We start from the raw sequence: 19,440 nt of genomic DNA, 5'->3' as shown, positions 1-19,440 counted from the left end.
TTTTAACCTTAAGAGAACTAGCTGCTGCTTGGGCCGAATTTCCTCAGAGACTCATCTGACACGAAGGAACCAACGCCATACCTTACCCATGAGGTGAAATCAGATCAACTCCAAGCTCACACACTCCCAACAATATGGAATGGTGAACTGCATGGAAAGTCCACAGAAATAAGCAGGAAAGCCATTAGAAAAATTAGGCCCTAAATAAAATTCTAAGCTTAATACAAAAGATAAACAAAAGAGAAAACAAAAGAGAAAAAAAAGAAAAAAAAGGCAATGATCATCATAGACTTCAGTGTAATGGTCTTGGAAACTTGCTCAGAGATTCAAAACTACTAATCAATGATTTGAAAATTAGAAAATGATACAAATGTCAGTGGCAGACAAAAACTCTGCAAAAGTGTGGGTGAAGACAAAACGTATTTAAGACAGTGCCAACCCTCTGCAATACGGCTTTACATCTCAAAGGCTTTTATACCAAGTGACTCAGCACTCACATCAATTTACTGCATCAGTTCTGCAAGAAGCTACACTGACCCGCCCCTTTCTATTCGAAATGCATTCTTCCAAAACAATTCTTAGGAAAATGAATTTTGTGGAGAACCACAGACTACTATCACTACAAGTATGGCTTTAGCACAGCTCCCACACTAGCTCACGGCCCCTGTGCTCCAGCCAGCCTGGATCATCCCAGCGCTGCTTTCTGGTCCCCCTGGAAACCGCCTCCTCTGGACCTCCGCCTGGACTGCCCCTTGCCCAGGTTCTCCTGATGAACTGCAACCTGATCCCAATGCTGGTGGGGATGGGCAAGTGAAGGAGGAACCCAAAAGGACTGAGCGCCAGCCATGTGCAAAGCACATTACCTACCTTTCCCAGGTACCGTCCCGTTTCCAAATGTGACACCTGAGGCATGTGAGTAACTTGTCTAAGGCTTATCTGACTCCAAAACCTGTGCTCAGTCCCCAGTGGTTATACCACCACCTTGACTTTTCCCTGTATTTACTTTCTCTAACTTCTTCACTCCCTCCTAGGAGTGGCTCAGGATGGCTAGAAACCCTAAAGCATTCTTAGCTTCCATAAGCAGCAGCAGCATCCCAAAAAATACTTTTCGCAGAATCACCCACCATGCTATACAGAACATCAGAGGTGCTCGGGTCCTCAAAGGTCTCTAAGTCAGAGGTCTTCTGCTCCGTCTTGAGAAACCCTAGGGCTCTATGGAGGTGCTTCAGGGTTTTCACATGTGAGGAGAATTTCATTTATTATTATTCACTATGAAGAATACACTAACAATTATATCAATTACTGATATCATCAACACTAAAATATGTAAAAACACATTTGAATGTTTAATCCTCATCTATTTATTTGTACAATTTTTCACTACTCTGGAATTCACTATGAAGGTCTCCCTATGACCTTGTGTCCATCTCAACATGGAGAAAACCACCTTTATGTTGCTAAGTTATTGTTAAGGACCACCAGCTATAAACCCCGAGGCAGGTGTCATGTTTGGTTCACCTCTGTTGCCAGTGCAATCAGAAATCTAGCATATAGTATTGTTTTCAATATGTAGTCATTAACAATGACAGAACCTTAGCAACAAAAACGGTTCCTTTTGGTAGTCAACATCACTCAATGAAACCCAGAAAACTGGTCTCCAGAAGCTATTTTCCTCAACTTTTCCAAGAAGAAAGTAAATATAAAAAATTAACAAGGTTTAAGGTGAAAGTGAAAAGGAAATGAGACATTTACTTGGGGAACTTTCAATTTTAAATTGTTCATCCTGCTTGTAAAATACTGTTTCTGATTCTCCTCTGGAATGGAACCTTGAACAAATGAGAAGATGGATCTCCTATTCTGGTGCAGGTATGGGAGAATGTGGCCAGAATCCATGAGCACTACATTTTTCATTCCAAAGGCTCTCTCAGACAGATATTTCAACTCAGGACGAATGCAAGCAACCAATCCAGAGTCTCTTCACGTCTGTGTAGAGGGAATGATTATCATAAGAGACGTTAGCAATCATTTTCCAGTGTGATGTAAGCTGAGGCAGCAGTGCCAAGCAAGCGTCCTTGTCACACACATTCCAGCCTTCTGGATTACTTCACTCACAGCTCTCTGATTAGGATGCACGCCACGTGCTCCCTAATACAACCTGCCATCGAATGCCAAGTACTTCAGAACTAAATTAGGAAATACGTCCGAATACATGGAACGATACTAAGAGCCCTAAGTGGGTCTCTCTCCCTTCATGAGGCGTGAGACTCATCGTCAACATAATGCGCTTCAATGAGGCAATTCATAATGCGCTTCAATGAGGCAATTCTATCTTCTAACCCTCCACCTCTGAGAGCAAAATGTAATTCAGGCAGCAAAAGAATTAATAAAGATGATATGGTATCATAAATACATTTTCATGGATGGAAGTATTTTTGACAGATTCAGGAAATATGAGACATAAAAACAAATGGTAAAGGGATGTTTGGGCACAGAGGGCTACATGAACAGAGTTGCCACTGATTTTTGCACTGCAGCACGATGAAGAGACGGGGCCAGAGTAACTGCTACTACATTTGTTTTCTTTTACAATCATGTGCCACTTGGCAATGGCTACCTTTACGAAGTCTGAAAACCCCAGAATGCAACATCAAAACTCAAGAATCCATTTTCATCCAAAAGTAAAGGACCTTCAAGCAGCCCTTCTCATCAAATACCCCTTGTCCAGCGAGACACAGGGATTGATGAAAAAGTACTCAACAATTTCCTGCCCAATCACTTCTGTCAGCAATCAGCAGGGCCCTTAGGAGAACCCGTTAGAGCAGTAACAGTAGAGCAATGGATTCTTCAACCCATTTTGGAAGCCCTCGGCTACCCAGCAGCCTCCAGGGGGATCAGCTCATCAGGACTCTGCAGGTAAAGGGAGGAGTTCAATCACATCATCAAAGAATCGAGGAACGTTGGTGCTGGACAGGCACCCCAAAGTCACACGTCCAACCCTTCTCAGTTTCCAGAAAAGAGGCAGGTCAGCTCACTGTCTTCAAAGAACCATGGATTCTCCCTCAAAGGGTACCAAAGCAAGAAGAGGCACATATCAGTGCGCGTAGCAGCTCTTTCCACCCTAACTGTGGTCTGACAGGGCTGTCAGTCCCACTGCACCGATTCTAGGTGAAGCCATGTGATTCTAGATGAAGTCATCTATCCTAAAAGCAGAGAGTTACAAAATAATTGAAATGAAGGGCAGGACCAGATAGATCTCTGTTTATTCCTTCTGGCCTCATCTTGTTGTCATCTGTCTCTAAGGCCTATGAGAGAAAAGATGTCAAGGACCTGCTAGGAAAATGGGATGCAGGGCCATCCACCACTTCACAAGGAAGACCTTACAGAGAGGGCAAAATCTACCAACGTGTTAAAGGCACGGACCCCTCTGACCCAGCAAGTTACTTTGAGGAACTGATCCTACAAATAGATCTATGTGGACCAAGTGTTGTCCGAAATAGCAAAAGACTGAGAGCAATCTAACTAACATCCATCAGTAGGGGGCTAGCCCAATTAACTTGGGTGTATCCATAAGGTGCAATATCAAAGCAGCACAAACAAAAACACACCAGCAAGTTCTTCGTTATGTCAAAAGAAATGATGAAACGATCTCCAAGAGATTTTGCTGCAGGAAAAAGCAAGGTACAGAATAATACAGCATTTCACCATTTATATTTTTTAAAAAGAGGGGATTGAGGGCATGTATGGGCAGTCTGCCTATATATGCATACAATATCTCCGGAAGGACGCACGAGAAGCTGGGAACACTGATTTGGCTCCAGGGAAAGAAAGTGGGCGGCAGGTCGAAAAGAGTGGGAAGGAGTCATCCTACGGCACACTCTCCCTTTCTTATCTTTGATTTCTGAATCAGGTGAATGCATTACCTAGTCAAAAAATATTTTTTTAAGATGTTTAAAGATCTGATCTTTTAAGAAAGAGTGAAAATGGATGAGAGCCTTTTTTTTCTCTGACTTTACTTGGCCAAAGAAAATGTTGGCAAACCCAAGTGTGGCTCTTAATTCTAGCCTCTGAAATCCAAACGTCTGGGAATCCCCGTGCCACAGACAAACCAAGATGTACCAGCACACTAACGCTCTCTCTGATCCTGTCTGCCTGAGCTGGAAATGAGTCAACCAGCTGTAGTCACAAGCCTTTTCTTAAGATTAAATAGACAGATTTTTGCTAAGTTACTCGGCTTCACTTCCTTAGAAAATTATATTTATTAGTGGATATAGGTTACTTGACAAGTACCAGTGTGTTGAAATCTGTGCATAACATTATTTTAACACTCCAATGTCAGGAACAAAACTGGTGCTCTTAACTATCTGTGATGAACACATGATGGGCTGGCTAGTAGATATGTGAATGGATGAATCTGAACCATTAATACTCGATGATCAGACAGCTGTGGTGCTTATAAAATGCTAATGGGATCATCATATGGTATAAGGATATTCTCCAACTAAACAAAAATAACCCCTCTGGAATACTTCTACAGGTTGGGGACTAAAATTCTGTATCAACATTTGGACTTCACTGTCTGCTTTTATCACAGTTGATTAATAATGGACTATAGCTAAACCCCAGTTCTGTATCAGGTACAAACAAAAATAAACCAAACTCTCTGTTCTCATAAAGCCTTTATCTGAATCCTAGATATACAGGCCAGAGGCACAGACTCAAGGCCCCATGTGTATATAGCTCCAGGCAAACTCCACTGCTAATAGTCTCACACCAACCTAATAAAAAGTGCTGGGACACATGTGGCCAGGCCGATCACAGATAAAGCCAAAACACGGTCCTGACAAGCACAGCGACACTGAGCCCGCACAGGAGACCATTTGAGAATTATGACATTACATTAGAGCATAGCAGGATGAGACTAAAATCTCACAGCGCCATCCGTGACATCGCTTAGTTCACGCAAATGTTACCTGACAATTACACTTCTTAAGAACACAGGTTTTTCCAGAGGAAGGGGAAAATCCATTAAACAAAATTAGATGGGAAGTTCTGCCTCTGCAAAATAAGGAAAGCTTCATGGATAAAGCTTGGCTTCCCTCACGTTCGAGGGGGTGGCATTCTGTTGGAGAAACATCTCAATGCAAAGTTATTCCCAGCGTGACTAACAACCACCAGCCGCCCACCCACACGAGTGTTTGAGGATGTGGTGGAGTACTCACAAAATATTTGGATGACTAAACGCTACTGTCAGATTTCAAAGAGATACTTAAACCCATTCCTGTAACAAACTGACTTCCATTCTTAATTGTAAAACACCAGTGAAAAATACTGGGTAACAAGTTATTCGAGGGACTATAAACTTTTAAAAATAAATTTTCACAAAATTAATGTATTAATCAGCTGATTCTAACAATTAATACTTTAAATTGGGTTGGAAATTTTGAGAGGCATCCAAAAAAGTGCCTCCTTACATCAATGTCTCAAGGATGCCCCCAGTCTAATTTTGTGCTAAACTATCTGTTTAACTTGCTTCTCAAATACATCCACCATGATTGTATCACCATAGAAATAAATCCACTCAGAGGAGTCACAGAGAAGTAAGACCTGCCAAATGAAAACTTTACTAAAAATATGACAAACTTAAACCAGGCTAGTACTAAATGTAACTATCACTTCACTCCACTGAGAGCTCGAGAAATAAATGAGATAACAAAAACTTGAATGCATGATGGATGGAAAATTAGAAAGCAGTCTCTCTTCTCTTAACAAATGAGCTCACCAGAGATCGGAAAAGAAAGCATCTTCAAAAGCAGCGGAAGGAAAGCGCCTTGGGAAACCAACTGCTGTCCTCCTCCCCTGCTTCCCGGGAAGGCGAAACACAGGAGTCACGTCAATACACACTTTCCAGCTAAGACGTGCCCAACGTGCTCTGACAAAACAGGCCAACCTGAGCACACAGGGAGTCCCTTCTCACAGAGGACAATGAGCCACACGCATTTTCTACTGCTTCATCTACCTTCCTGGATGACAAAGATAAAACTGCGATCAGGGTGCTTCAATTCTTTGAGCACTTATTTAAGCTGCAAAACCAGTGCACACCCAGATAAAGATGTCACCTTACAGGTGACGCCACTTAGGGGAACAAGAGGGAAAAATCACCTCTCTCAGGAGAAGGCCGTCGTCAGAGGAGCTGCTGGCTCAGAGAAGCTCCCTCCCAGGGACTACACCAACTGCCAGCAGGGTCAATCGCAGGCACACCAGAGGAAAAATCAAAACAGAACTCTGTCCCTGCCTTCCCTGACTTCACTGGAAGAGAAAGAGTTCTATAAATCAGCTTTAAGACTAAGTACTTGGCCTACGGTCAGGATAGTAAAATACTAGGTAGTGATAAAACTTAGTCATCGTGCAAAGAATTTCAATTAAAAACTTGTTTCCTTGCTTCTGGCTCAAAGAGTATCAAAGGCATGTTTACGCACTGTTAGTGAGAAGGAAAATTTTGATGCAACCTTTTTAGAGGGCAACTTGGCAACGTCCACCAACATCTTAGGCGCACATATCCTCTGACCATCAACGTAATTGCTAGGAATTTATCCCGGAGATACACTACACAAGGACTTTTGCAAATTACTACGTGTATTGTAGCCTTGTCCATAATAGCCAAAATAGAGACAGCACCCTACATGCCCACCAGTGAGCAGACTGTGGACTGTCAGCACACGCTGGAGTCCGAGAGAGAGGGAACTTGGTCTGTGCTGACACGGAATGCTCTCCAAGGTCTACTATACAGTATGTATACTAGGATCTAATTTCTACAAAGATACGTTTTTTAGTGTATAAATGTTCCTATATATGCATTAAGTTTTTCTAGATGGATACCTAAAAACTGTTAGTAGTTTCTTCTGTGGAGTGGGGCTAGGAGAAAAGAGGAGAAAGGAAATAATTACTTTTCATTTTATACCCTTCTGAAGTGAATTTTTTTTACCATGCTGATATATTGCCTGAATACATCTTTAAAAACCATGTCAGGGGGCCAGCCTAGTGGCATAGTGGTTAAGTTCAGGTGCTCTGCTTCTGTAGCCTGGGGTTTGCTGGTTTGGATCCTAGTGCAGACCTACACACTGCTCATCAAGCGACGCTGTGGCAGCGTCTCACATATAAAAGAGAAGAAGACTGGCACAGATATTAGCTCAGCAACAATCTTCCCCAAACAAAAAGAGGAAGCTTGGCAACAGATGCTAGCTAAGGGCCAATCTTCCTCACCAAAAAAAAAAAAAAAAAAAAAAATCATAGAGCATTAATTTTTTAATTGCCTTCCAAAAAATAAAATCGATGTTCTTTTTCATTAGTTGTACATCTTGCTATTTTTTTGTACCTTATTTCCTTCATACACCCATCCGAGACTCTTCACACCAAAAGCAGCCTGGTTGGATGAGACATCCAGACATGTGACAGGCTGGCCGTAGACATAATGGAGGGTTCTGGCAGAGTCTTCAGCTTTTAGCAGGTATACCAGATCTCCAGCAGTGGCTACTGCCACAGGGTACCTTCCAGTATCTGGAACTATTTCAAGGTAGTCAACCTGTTAAAGGAGAAGAGTTGTTTAGTCCTTCAGGTCTCACCCACAATTCCTCCTACATATGAATGAGAAGAGCAGCAACCCAACAGAAAAAGACAGGCAAAGGGACAGTTTACAGGAAATGAAACAGTTTTTACATAAATGAAGAGATTCTCATCATAAAAGAAACACAATACACTCCAAATAAGAGAAATACAAAGTAAGAATTCACGAAGATATCATTTCCACCTGTCCTATCAGTAAAGATCAATTAGTCTGCTAAGACACTGGGCTACAGCTGGTGGGATGTAATTTGGTCCAACAGCCATGGAGGGAAATCTGGCAACACTTACCACAACGTCAAATGCACATGCACTCGGACCCAGCAAGTCACTTCTAGGAATTTGCTTACAAATAAACTCACATTTATCCAAAACAACTGTTATTTGCTGTAGCACTATTTTGTCACAGCTAAAAACTAGAAAAACCTAAACATGGGTTACTAAGGGACTAATTAACTTAATAGGAAAATCTATGCACTGGAATGCCATGCAGTCACAGGAAAAAGCACAAAGACATTCTTGATAAATTCACACAAATGGGATCTCCAAGGTAAACTTGGGGAGGGGAAAGCAAGGAAGCAAGGTGAGCAACAGGATTTGGTGAGTAAAAGGTGGGCCAGAGCAAGCACATGACATGCTTGGCGTGCACAAGTGTAAATCTTCTAACAATGGCTGCCTCCAAGGGGGGAAACGAGCTGTGAGATGGCTTGGAAGGGAGATTTCTCACGGTAAACCTGAGTCTTTTTAACTCTGAACCATGAAGGTATAATAACTATTCAAAAAAAAGCTAAGGTTTTATTATTTTTTTTACAAGAAATTGAATAAATAAAACTCAGTTCCAAATTAGTAAAAATCACATTTTAACATCTGTGCAAATACCAAAAAGGTGTTGCTAAAAGGTTAAAAGTGTCTGAGTTATCTGCTGTCTCCTGGCTCCAATGTCACCGGAGGGTGGGAAGGCCACTACAAGCACTTTTACACCATCACAGTACTCTCGACTGCATGGCTGCCGCCACCTGCTCTAACGTGCGTGGGTATGAGGAGCTCTCTTCAATAATTTGCTTTTCTAGACCCAGAAGTGGCACATTTCCCCTGAGTGCAGTTTACAGCAGGTTTTCACCTCCCTGAGTAAATTGCGAAAGTACCAAAGCAGAAGGTGAGCCATGCCATGTGGTTACAAAACCCACAGTGTAAACAGGACAACGCAGCCCTGACAACAATTCAAAAAGTTCAAACGACTGAGTCCCAAGGACTGTCCGGAGAAGCCTGAGAGGATAAGCGTCCGGCAAGTGCTGATCACAGGCCCAGTGGTGTGAGGGCAGCTCTGCACCCGGCCCCAAGGGCCAGCACAGAGGCAGGATGTTCTAGGCTGTATTACAAACCCGGAGCACTGCCACTGCGATTCAGGGAGCCTATGCAGGGAAGACAAAAATGGCCCAGCTCTATGAGCCAGGGGGTGCCTTTTCCAGTGACAGCGCATTCTGTGGCAACCCCTCATCCAGGGTGCAAAACAATACATAACAAGTTTTATAACACATGCCTCCAGCAACGGTTGCCTGCTTCCTCTCTCTCCTATTCTAAAAATTATTTATTTTCCAAAAACCAACATCCTCAGTCTAGCCATTTAATTTCACCTTAATGTTGGATTTTGGACAGACCAAGAGGCTCAGATTGACAGTGGCTGTGCCATTTGCTGGGTGCTGTAAACTACTTCAAAAAGGTTCCAGTGTGTGCCAGGATGCCACCTTATTGCCAAGGCAGGATTTACACTTCACAGAGGGACTCACATCTTAGGTAATTGTCTGAGTTCATGTAATTATTGCTGGTCTACAGTGTTCTTTAGTCAGAGACCAAGTAACAAGCACTACGGTAGATTTGAGAACAAAGAGAAATATGGTACTTTCACATGTTTCTCATAAATAAACCCAAGATGAGATGACAGCATCAGGCAGCTTTGGGGGAACACTACACCCAAACTGCAGACTGATCGTTAAAGGGACAAGAAGCTTACGGAGAAGAAGCGGTGACACCATGGCTTTTTAGTTATTCAAATCCAACCGGATTTCCACCAGGGGGAAAAGGAGAGGAGCAGGATTTGTTCCAGGTCAGGCCATCAATTCATTATTCCGTATTGGCTTTTGTCTTCACTCTCCTACTAATGCCAAAATCAAGTTTGTCTAAATTAAATCCAAATTCAGCACAGAGAGATTTGAGCCCTTCCTTCTTACCACCAAACCACCTCCTACCACACAAATGTAGAGACTTAGGTACAACTCAACTCAGAAATAAGCTCTGTGTAAAGAACTCTTCAGGTTGGCTCAGCTTCTCACACGACATCCTGGAGCACAGCTACCCAATTAACACTGACTTAAACCCATTTTCACTCAAGAGTTACTCTTAATTCCAGGTGAGAAAACCTTGGGATGAAGAAAGTGTAGGATGGAAACCTTCCTTCCCATAAGGACTGGGGTGACAGCACTGAACTCATTTTCACTTACATGTTAGGCCAGAAACTGACCTCAGATTTCCAGGGGTGACTGTCCCGTTAATGTGAAGGAGGCTGAGGACCACAGTGAGAAACTCTGGCCCTGAAGCCAGCCCTGAGGTCTGAATCACAACCTTAGCTCTGACAGCAGGAGGAAGTCAATTCACTGCTCTAAGCTTCTATTCTTGGTAAATGGAGAGATTTACTACCTATTTCACAAAGCTATTGTGAGATTTATGGATAGGAGGCCCACGAACGCGAGCTGCCAACATCATTACTATTTGTTTATATGAGACCAGAGATTGCAAGAATGAAAGATAAAATGATCAGACTAAAAGCTCACCAGTTTCTGAACTTCAAATTCTGCAGCTATTTGCCAATATCCCTCCTCATTGGGGCATAACATTACAACATCAAAAGCAGAAGCTGTGGCAACAGTTGCATCTTCCTGGCTTAGGGCTAGTGCCTGTATTCTTGCATCATGCTCAAAACGATGAATAGGGTACTTTCCAGTTCTTAGATCCCAAATATTAAGAAAGCCTATGTAGAAAAAAGAAATGCAAGCAACAATTTTAAATTCACTTAATATGCACAATTATAAAATATCATGCAATATAAAGAAAGATAAATTAGTTACAAAAAATATTTGCATCACATATAACAGAGGGCCAATTTCCTTAATATATAAAGGGCTTCTAAGATTCAATAAGAAAAACAATTGAAAAGTGAGCAAAGGACATAAGCATGCTGTTCACAGAAATACAACTGACATGTAAACGAGAAAAAAGTTAAAATTTACTCACAATTAGAAAAATATAAAAACTGTAATATGATACCATTTTTCATCAATCAAATTGACAAAGACAAAAAAATTTCAGAACCAGCCTGATGGCCTAGTGGTTAAAGTTTGGTGCTCACTGCTTAGGCGGCCTAGGTTCCCTTCCCAGTTGCAGAACCACACCACCCATCTGTCAGTGGCCATGCTGTGGTGGCAGCTCACACAGAAGAACTAGAAGGACTTACAACTAGGATATACAACCATGCCCTGGGGCTTTGGGGAGGGAAAGAGGAAAAGAGGAAGACTGGCAACACTTTCTCTGCAAAAAAAATAATAATTTTTTAAAAAGTAGTTAAAAAAACTCAGAAAGCATTTTGTGGTTGAAGATATAAGGAAACAGGCTCTCTCTCAAACTGCTGGTGGGAATGTAAACTAATTCACCAACTTTGGAGGCAATTTGATAACATTACCAAATTACAAATGTATATAAGATAGTCATTGTAATGTTTTTAATTATGTCAAAAGATTGGAAGCTATCTAGATGTCCATCAATAGAGAATTACTTAAATAATGGCACCTCCTTAGTTCAGAATTTAAATAAAGCGAGCAGTTAAAAAAAGAGTGAGTCAGGGGCTGGCCCTGTGGCCACGTGGTTAAGTTCGTGCGCTCCGCTGCAGGCGGCCCAGTGTTTCGTTGGTTCGACTCCTGGGCATGGACATGGCTCTGCTCATCAGGCCATGCTGAGGCGGCGTCCCACATGCCACAACTAGAAGGACCCACAATGAAGAATATACAACTATGTACTGGGGGGCTTTGGGGAGCAAAAGGAAAAAAATAAAATCTTTAAAAAAAAAAAAAAGAGTGAGTCAGGGGCCAGCCCTGTGGCCGAGTGGTTAAGTTCGCGAGCTCCGCTTCAGCGGCCCAGGGTTTCACCGGTTTGGATCCTGGGCACAGACCTAGCACTGCTCATCCAGCCACGCTGAGGTGGTGTCCCACACAGTGGAACTAGAAGGACTTAAAACGAGAAAAGACAACTATGTACTTGGGGGCTTTGGGGAGAAGAAGAAAAAAAATAAAGATTGGCAACAGATGTTAGCTCAGGTGCCGATCTTTAAAAAAAAAAGAGTGAGTCAGTCTTACACACAAGCTATATGAAATGATCAACAAAATATGATGTTAAATGAAAAAAGTAAAGGACAGAAGAGTGGTATAGTATGCTATATTACTTTTGTGTTTTAAAAAAATGTATATACACAGACTACTGCAGAAGGACACACAAGACACTGTTAACAAGGACTGACCCCTAAGGAAAGAAACCAGGGAAAAGGAATAAAAGTAGGAGGGAAAGGGGCCAGCCCAGTGGCGCAGCAGTTAAGGCCGCACGTTCTGCTTTGGCGGCCCAGGGTTTGCTGGTTCGGATCCCGGGTGTGGACATGGCACCACTTGGCAAGCCATGCTGTGGTAGGTGTCCCACGTATCAAGTAGAGGAAGATGGGCACAGATGTTAGCTCAGGGCCAGTCTTCCTCAGCAAAAAGAGGAGGATTGGTGGCAGATGTTAGCTCAGGGCTAATCTTCCTCAAAAAAAAAAAAAAAAAAAAGAGGGACACTTACTGTATATCCCCTTGTATTCTCTGAAATTTTACCAAAAAAAATAAATTTTTTAAAAATGCTTTTGTGAGAGACCTAAGAAGAATGGGTGGTTGCTGAGTGGTTTAAACACAGGGAGTTCTTAATTCATTCTTCTATTTGTCCACTCATGCCAGGCACTGTTCTAGACACTAGCAGTACCTGAAAACAGCCATTAACCAACTCTAATTGGTTCTTACATGTATTTTATACCTTCCTCACCACCGCCCTCTTCTGGCCCCCACTGGCAGTGACACTTCATTTTGCACAGCTCTAAAACACGAGCTAGACCATCCAATGATTGTTAAAAACTGATTTTATCATACACTCTTCTCCCCAGCCCCTTGAATACTGCTACCCAGATGAATTCCTCTGACACACACTGGCCGTGTCTCAACCTTTCTGGAATTGTCTACAGCACTCATCTCCAAGTGCAGTCCTCTGGATCAGCAGCATCAGCATCACGAGGGGCTTGTTAGAAATGCAGATTCTCAGGCAACAGACACTCTGGGGATGTACACTCAAGTTTGAGAACAGTTAAATTTGGGAGCTTAAACTTTTCTATCAGAAATATAAACTTTCCTGAATTTGCAATACTCCTTATTCTCTTCTCACCAAATAATTTCTTTCTATTGTTCCCATCCACTAAGCCACTTCCTTCCCCTCAAAGATTCATCCAAGAAAATAGTTACTTTCTGCATCACATTGGATAATGTCCCAGTCCAATTTCCACCTGATTTTATTTTTCAAAATCCACTGAGAAATAATTCTGTGGAGATAACACAGTCTGTGGCTACAAGAGTTCAAATCCAGCTCCAGCACTCGCTAGATGAAGGTCTCGGGCAGGTCAGTTAAAGCTGTGAGCCCGTGCCCTCCTCCGAAAAACTGAAGATACCCTCACCTACTGCACAGGCCTGTTGGGAGGATGAAAGGAGACAAACCCTACAAAATGCTGGAGACAGACCTATCATTCTTACCTTTTTTACATGTATTCTATAGTGCCTGCCGTCTTATAAAGCATATTTAATCTATTAACAATGCCAGTTTCCTCTCTATTGCTCATCCGCAAATCCAGTTCTACTTCCTATAACTTCCTATGACCTAAAACAGATAAAGCTTTTCACTTCTCTTCTCTTTGCAATTCATCCTCCCATCTTTCTTTCCTCTTACCTTGTACTTTGCCTTTAAACATTAAATGCTTCGAACTTAAGATCTTACTATAAAGTATCATTCAGCACTAAATAAATACAGAGAGTCAGAAGAAAATAATACATTTGGGCTGCTTTGCAAGACTTTCAAACTGTCAGTAGGCTAAGTAGGTGATTACAAACAAAAGCAGAGCCTTCTTCAAGCTAAATGTTGCTTCAAATGTAAAACACAGTGTACTTTTCTAGGAATTATGATAAACTTGGGGGATAAGCAGATCAGAGAAGTCTTCACAACACATTCCCCTGGCGGCTACTTTGGCAAATTCTTTCCATTCTGACTCAGAAGACACTGATATGCTGCAGAGAACGCCAACGGCTCCACACATTAAATAGCAGATAGGCACACTCCAAGATGTGCCTCCTTCACAGAGTCCTGCATTGCATTTGTCTGCATGTGCTTGGAGGCATCACGATAGACAGTGAAGAAAAATAAAAATCGCTATTTGCATAGAGCTTTCAAGTGTCTAGACACTCATCCTTTGTCTCCTCTCCTTGAGCGCTCACTTCCACCTTGGGAGGGGCAGCACTCTCCTCACGTCACAAAAGGGAAGAAACAGAAGCTCCAAGTCGTTAAACAGCTGGTCCGAAGCTGGGCTGGAATTGAGCTGGAAAAGTGCAGGATGAGTGGCTGCGTTTACAAGTGCATAAAATAACTACGAGCTCGATGAGTAAGTGATGTAGGCTCAGCCTGTGCTCTGCCAAGTGTGGAAGTTATTCACCCACAGCTCACTCAAAGCACACATGGAGTTTATCTATAAACACATTTTTCATTGTTAATCAAGTATTGGTTTTGTTGGCATCATTTTTCCAACAGAATGGTATGCAATAAAATACCCTTCACTACAAGGTTGAGTTCCACAGAGCTGTCCTAAGTAGGGTCTTTCTGGAAAATGTATTCCAGGGTTCCATCAATTTAATGGCCACATCCTGCTCTTCTGAATGCCTGTTGTGTCCCGATCTTTGTCAATTGTCTCCACTTCAACTATTAAGTATATAACTTGGTCAAATCCTCACTTGTCAGTGGTGCCACTATCATTTCCACAGTCCTCCAAGATCATTTTTAGGTGCACAAACATGTAAGATTATGTCCTCTTGATGAATTGACCCGTTCTTAGACGAAATGTCCCTCTTTACCCGTTTACATTCTTTGCTCTGAAATCCGCTTTGTTTGATACTGATATAGCCACTCCAGCTTTCTTTTGATTAGTTTTCGCATGGCATATAGACATGTTTCTGTCCTTTCACTTTGTCTCGTGCCTTTATATCTAAGTGGGCTTCTTGTAGACAGCGTATAGTTGGTCTTGCCTTTAAGTGGAGTGTTTAGACCATTTATCTTTAACGTGATTACTGGTGAGGATGGGTTGAATCTAGCCTTTTGCTGTTTGTTTTCTATTTGTCCCATTTGTTCTTTGCTCCTTTTTTCCCTCTTTTTCTGCCTTCTTTTGGATTGAGTATGTGTTTATGCCATTTTAATTCCTTTGTTGGCTTATTAGCCAAAACTCTTTGTTGTGTTATTTTATGGTTGCTTTAGGATTTTAACACACACCTGTAAGATACTGTAGTCTGCCTCCGAGCAATAATATATACCACTTCACACACAGAGTAAGAACTTCACAGCAGCACACTTCCACTTCCTCCCTTCTCAGCCTCTGTACTATTGTTGTCATACTTATTATTTCCACATATGTTATAAATTCCACATACATTGTTAGTATTTTTGCATAAGCAGGCAATTATCTTTTAAAGAGACTTAAATAATAAGAAAAAGAGCCATTTTTATTTATCCATGTAATTACCTCTTCTACTGCTCTTCGAATATCACTTTTAACATTACTAAATCGTGCAGTTTTTGCAAGATTTGCAATTTCACTTTGCAACTGTCCTCTTGGATATTTGACCCAAAAACACATGGGTAAGGTGATCAGGAACAGATAACCAGCTACCAGAAGGGATGTTTGAGTGAAAGCTAATTTTACACACGATCAATTTATTAATTAATACAGTTATATCACAGCTACTTTCACAACCTCAAAACTGCAGGGACTCCAACAGTGAATGCTTGAATTATAAGAATGTTTTATAATACTGCAGCAGATTATCATCCATGTTAACCAATATTTAGCCAAAAAGGAATCAATGCAACAATACAATCAACAAGTATTTATTGAGCCCCTGCTTTGGGCCAGCCACCATTCTAGGTACTGGGGAAACTGCAGTCAAGAAGACAAGATAAAAAAAGCCCCAGACTGCATGGAGCTGACTTTCTAGTGGCATCTACCAAGCATCTCATTTGGGGGGCACATAGTAAGGATATGACCCTTATTCTCACAAAACTCACAATGGAAAGAAACATAGACATCTAATAACTAAAATATAACAGAGAGATATATACCAAGTGCAATGGGACAATGGATGAGCTTAACTTTTTGTCATGTTGTCACACTATTTTAAGATGGCAAAAAAGGAGCAGCAAGTTTTCCAGACATTTCAAGTTGAACTGGGTCCACACCCAACGCACAACATTAAGGAAGTAGTAGTCAGTGCCTGTCAGAGCCAAATAAATTCACTTCTCCAAAGGGGAGGGTTTTTAAAATCTGATGTACATTCACTTGAAAGGCCAAGTTTTATCATATTGCAGATGCCGCAACAACATGGCTTTGGCTCCTGATATTGTGTGGACTTAGGAAGCGGCAGAATTGTGCCCTTTTTCTGTTACATTCCCTACAGTAGTGAATTCAGAGTACTGAATGTGGCTGAACATCAATAAAGGTTTGCTGAATGCTTGTCTTAGGTTTTAGCAAGGGAACATTTGTGTAAGAAACAGACATCCACTGCAACTGGCCTAAATACAAATGTTAACTGACTGGAAAGGAACAGAGCTATTTGACAGAACGCAAGGGCAGGAAACATAGCTGGAGATTATAAGGGATCAGAACTAGGACCTAAAAACATTCGGAACCAAGACAGTGTACCTCTTGCACCACAGATTTTGTCTCTGTTTCTCTCTCCACAAACCAGCTTTCTGCCTTCCCCATTCCACGAGGGCTCCTACTCCAAGCACACAACTGACACTGAAATTCTGAGGTCCAACAGGCTCATCCCAGTCCATCAATCAGCTGCCCCAGGGCCTGGGGCCCCCATCTTTGTCTAACTAGCCGAAGCCAAAAGACTATTCAAATTCTATGAACATGCCCACCTCTAGAGGTGCTGAGGAGGGACCTCAGAGCAAGGAAACACCCCGAAAGGTCTCTACTGCACTTCTCCTGCACGTTAGGCCAAGGCAGAACAAGAGAAAACTTCTCAGCAAGTGCGAAGGGAGGTTCTGTGCAGTTTCTGAGCAGCGACTACAGCAGCTCGTTGCCATCTCCCCCTGAACCAGGTCTAATCCCCGAGAGCCGGAGCTTCAGGACTTCCATTCGCCCCACACGGAGAAAACGGAAAGGACAGGTGTCTGCCTTTCTACCTGCTAAAATCTCAAGAGCTGGATAAAAGATGTTTAATTCTGAGCTAGTGCTGGGATGACAACGACACTGCTTCATTCATGAGAAATATGAAAAGGATGCGGACAAAAGAAGAAAAAGGGTCTCTTGAAAAATCTGAAAGAATACAATGAGTGAGGGCCATCAGCCCAATAAAGTAGACAAGAGTAGGGCTTAGCAGTCCCACCTGCTCTCTGGGCTCAAGACCCTCCACCTTGACAAGCAGCAGCAGGGCTGAAGGAACTCCGAGTTCACCCTAGACTAGGAACAGTCGTGAATGATGACATGAGTAACGACGGCCAGTCTTTCGAGGAGACATAAAGGCCGCTCAGCAGCTGTGGATGGGCACCCATGCCAGTTTGCAGCACACCCCTCCCCCTCCCAAAGGAGGCCAGCCAGAGTTTGGTAATGAAACTGCACATAGTGGAAATGGGATCTAAATGAGTTTAAACTGATTTATGTTAGCTTTTGTAAAGATTACTTGATATCAGGAAAGTGCTACCACTGTGAAATAATGTCGACAATCCTTAAGACCTCCGCCTAATGGTACTTGCACAGAATATTTATATTCCTCGTCATGGGAACAAGGACCATAATGGATACCACTTTTGTTTTATTAGGGATGCATATTTAAATTAATCTGCTATTTGCCTAAACAATTAGCTGCTTCTGTTTGTGTGCACAAAGCCAAAATTGCAATTAGGCTTCCATCAAAAAGATAAGTCCCAACTAAAACTGTCCCGGTGGAGTCATAAGAGCTCAGGGCTGAACTTTCCAAAATTACTTTTTAGCATAATGGTAATTATGTTAATTGCTTGAAAGGTAAATAACTGCTGAACTGGTTTTGGAAAAAAATACAATTGGCATTGCCCCTCCCCTTTGATCTTTTTCAGGCACCATAAAATTTCAAATAGGTTACGAGTTTAGAAAGTCATAGACTGGTCACCTCTTGAACTACGGTTTGCCTTGTGGCCTTCAGTGCTTTCTAGATTAGAACTTCTTTCAGCCATGAGCTCCAATCCTCTTGAGCTTGCACATGAACACCTGAGGCTTGGGCTCAGCTTCATAGAGTTAAGTAGACAGGATCAATTAACTTTAGTTCAGAGACGCTGAATGAAGCTAGCTATTTATAAAGAGAGCTGGAAATCTCAATTTCCACCATGTAAATAAACACTCGCCTATAAGAAATTAAGCAGGAGTCAAAAGAAATTCTGCAACGAGAAAAAGCATTTTAATAAAAATTTAAGATATACCCATAGCATTCACACGTACCTCTTCATTCATCAAGCGCACACACTATCACTGTGAAATGCAGGCCAGGATGTAAAGGCGGCATAAAGTCTGAAAGGACAAAAGAAGTTTTGCTTTCACGGCAGAAGTGGCCAGTGGAAGATTAGCATCAGTGCAAACAAAGGTCACAAATCGGCTAAATCATGGAGGGTCTTGAAAAAGAAAGAAGCTGAATGAAATTCATTCTTCACCTGGGTGCTGCATTGACTGTGCATGTCGTCCTCAACATTCCAGCTGAACACAGCTCTAAAGCCCAACTCTTGCTTACAGCAGAATAACAATAAATACAAAGCACTCTGGAAGCAGCATTTTAGATTGACAAGTAAGAAAATCTGAATGGGCTTGTGGACCAATGAAGTGACTGCTCAGGGTACAAGCAAAGCAGCAACCAGACACGAGATCACAAAGCAGAAACTGAGTCAAGAAGGAAAGATGAACGTGCTCAGTGCCCTCAAGTTCAAAGCAGAAGAACACTGTAAAAAGAAGAATCAAAAATGAAGAGACAGTAAATTGAAAAGAAGGCAAATAATATATTGTAGACTATGAAAATGTGACTAAATAGAAGAATTTACAGTTAGCAAAGTTAAAGGAAAAACAGACTGATGGAGAACAGAAGCCAAAGAACTCGGCTCAGCTCTTCCACAAGTGAAAGTGCCAAGAAAGCAGATAATGCGAAAGAGACGGCACTGTGCAGGCAGCCACTGACTCCAGCCAATTTTTTCCTACAATATAAGTGAGTGACATAAACACAACATAAAATCTATTTGGAAGAGTTTGTCAGACACCGGAGTACGAGATGCCTCTAGAGAAGAGACTGGGTTACTGGGGAATCAGGGAACCAGGTGGTGGTAGGTAGAGCAAGAGTACTTACTTTCTACTATATATCCTTTGGTACTATTTTTTCTACATGAAATACTTTCTCAAACAATTTATTATAATTTGTATATACCTCTTTA

General features: G+C 41.9%; 1 protein-coding gene across 1 annotated transcript in view; it reads right to left on the bottom strand.

Moving 5' to 3' along the window:
- The window catches only part of FBXW8 (F-box and WD repeat domain containing 8), a 112,945-nt gene that overhangs the window by 32,362 nt on the left and 61,143 nt on the right, over positions 1-19,440 (bottom strand). Inside the window, exons 6-7 of the mRNA XM_046638852.1 lie at positions 10,446-10,642; positions 7,373-7,579 (exon numbers count right to left, since the gene is read on the bottom strand). Of these exons, the coding sequence (XP_046494808.1) occupies positions 7,373-7,579; positions 10,446-10,642 (404 nt within the window). The remainder of the gene's footprint in view (positions 1-7,372; positions 7,580-10,445; positions 10,643-19,440) is intronic.

The sequence above is a fragment of the Equus quagga genome, chromosome 15 (assembly GCF_021613505.1).
Source record: "Equus quagga isolate Etosha38 chromosome 15, UCLA_HA_Equagga_1.0, whole genome shotgun sequence".
Lineage (NCBI taxonomy): Eukaryota > Metazoa > Chordata > Mammalia > Perissodactyla > Equidae > Equus > Equus quagga.
The sequence above is the reverse complement of the archived record's forward strand: the minus strand, read 5'-3'. Positions and strand labels throughout refer to the sequence as shown.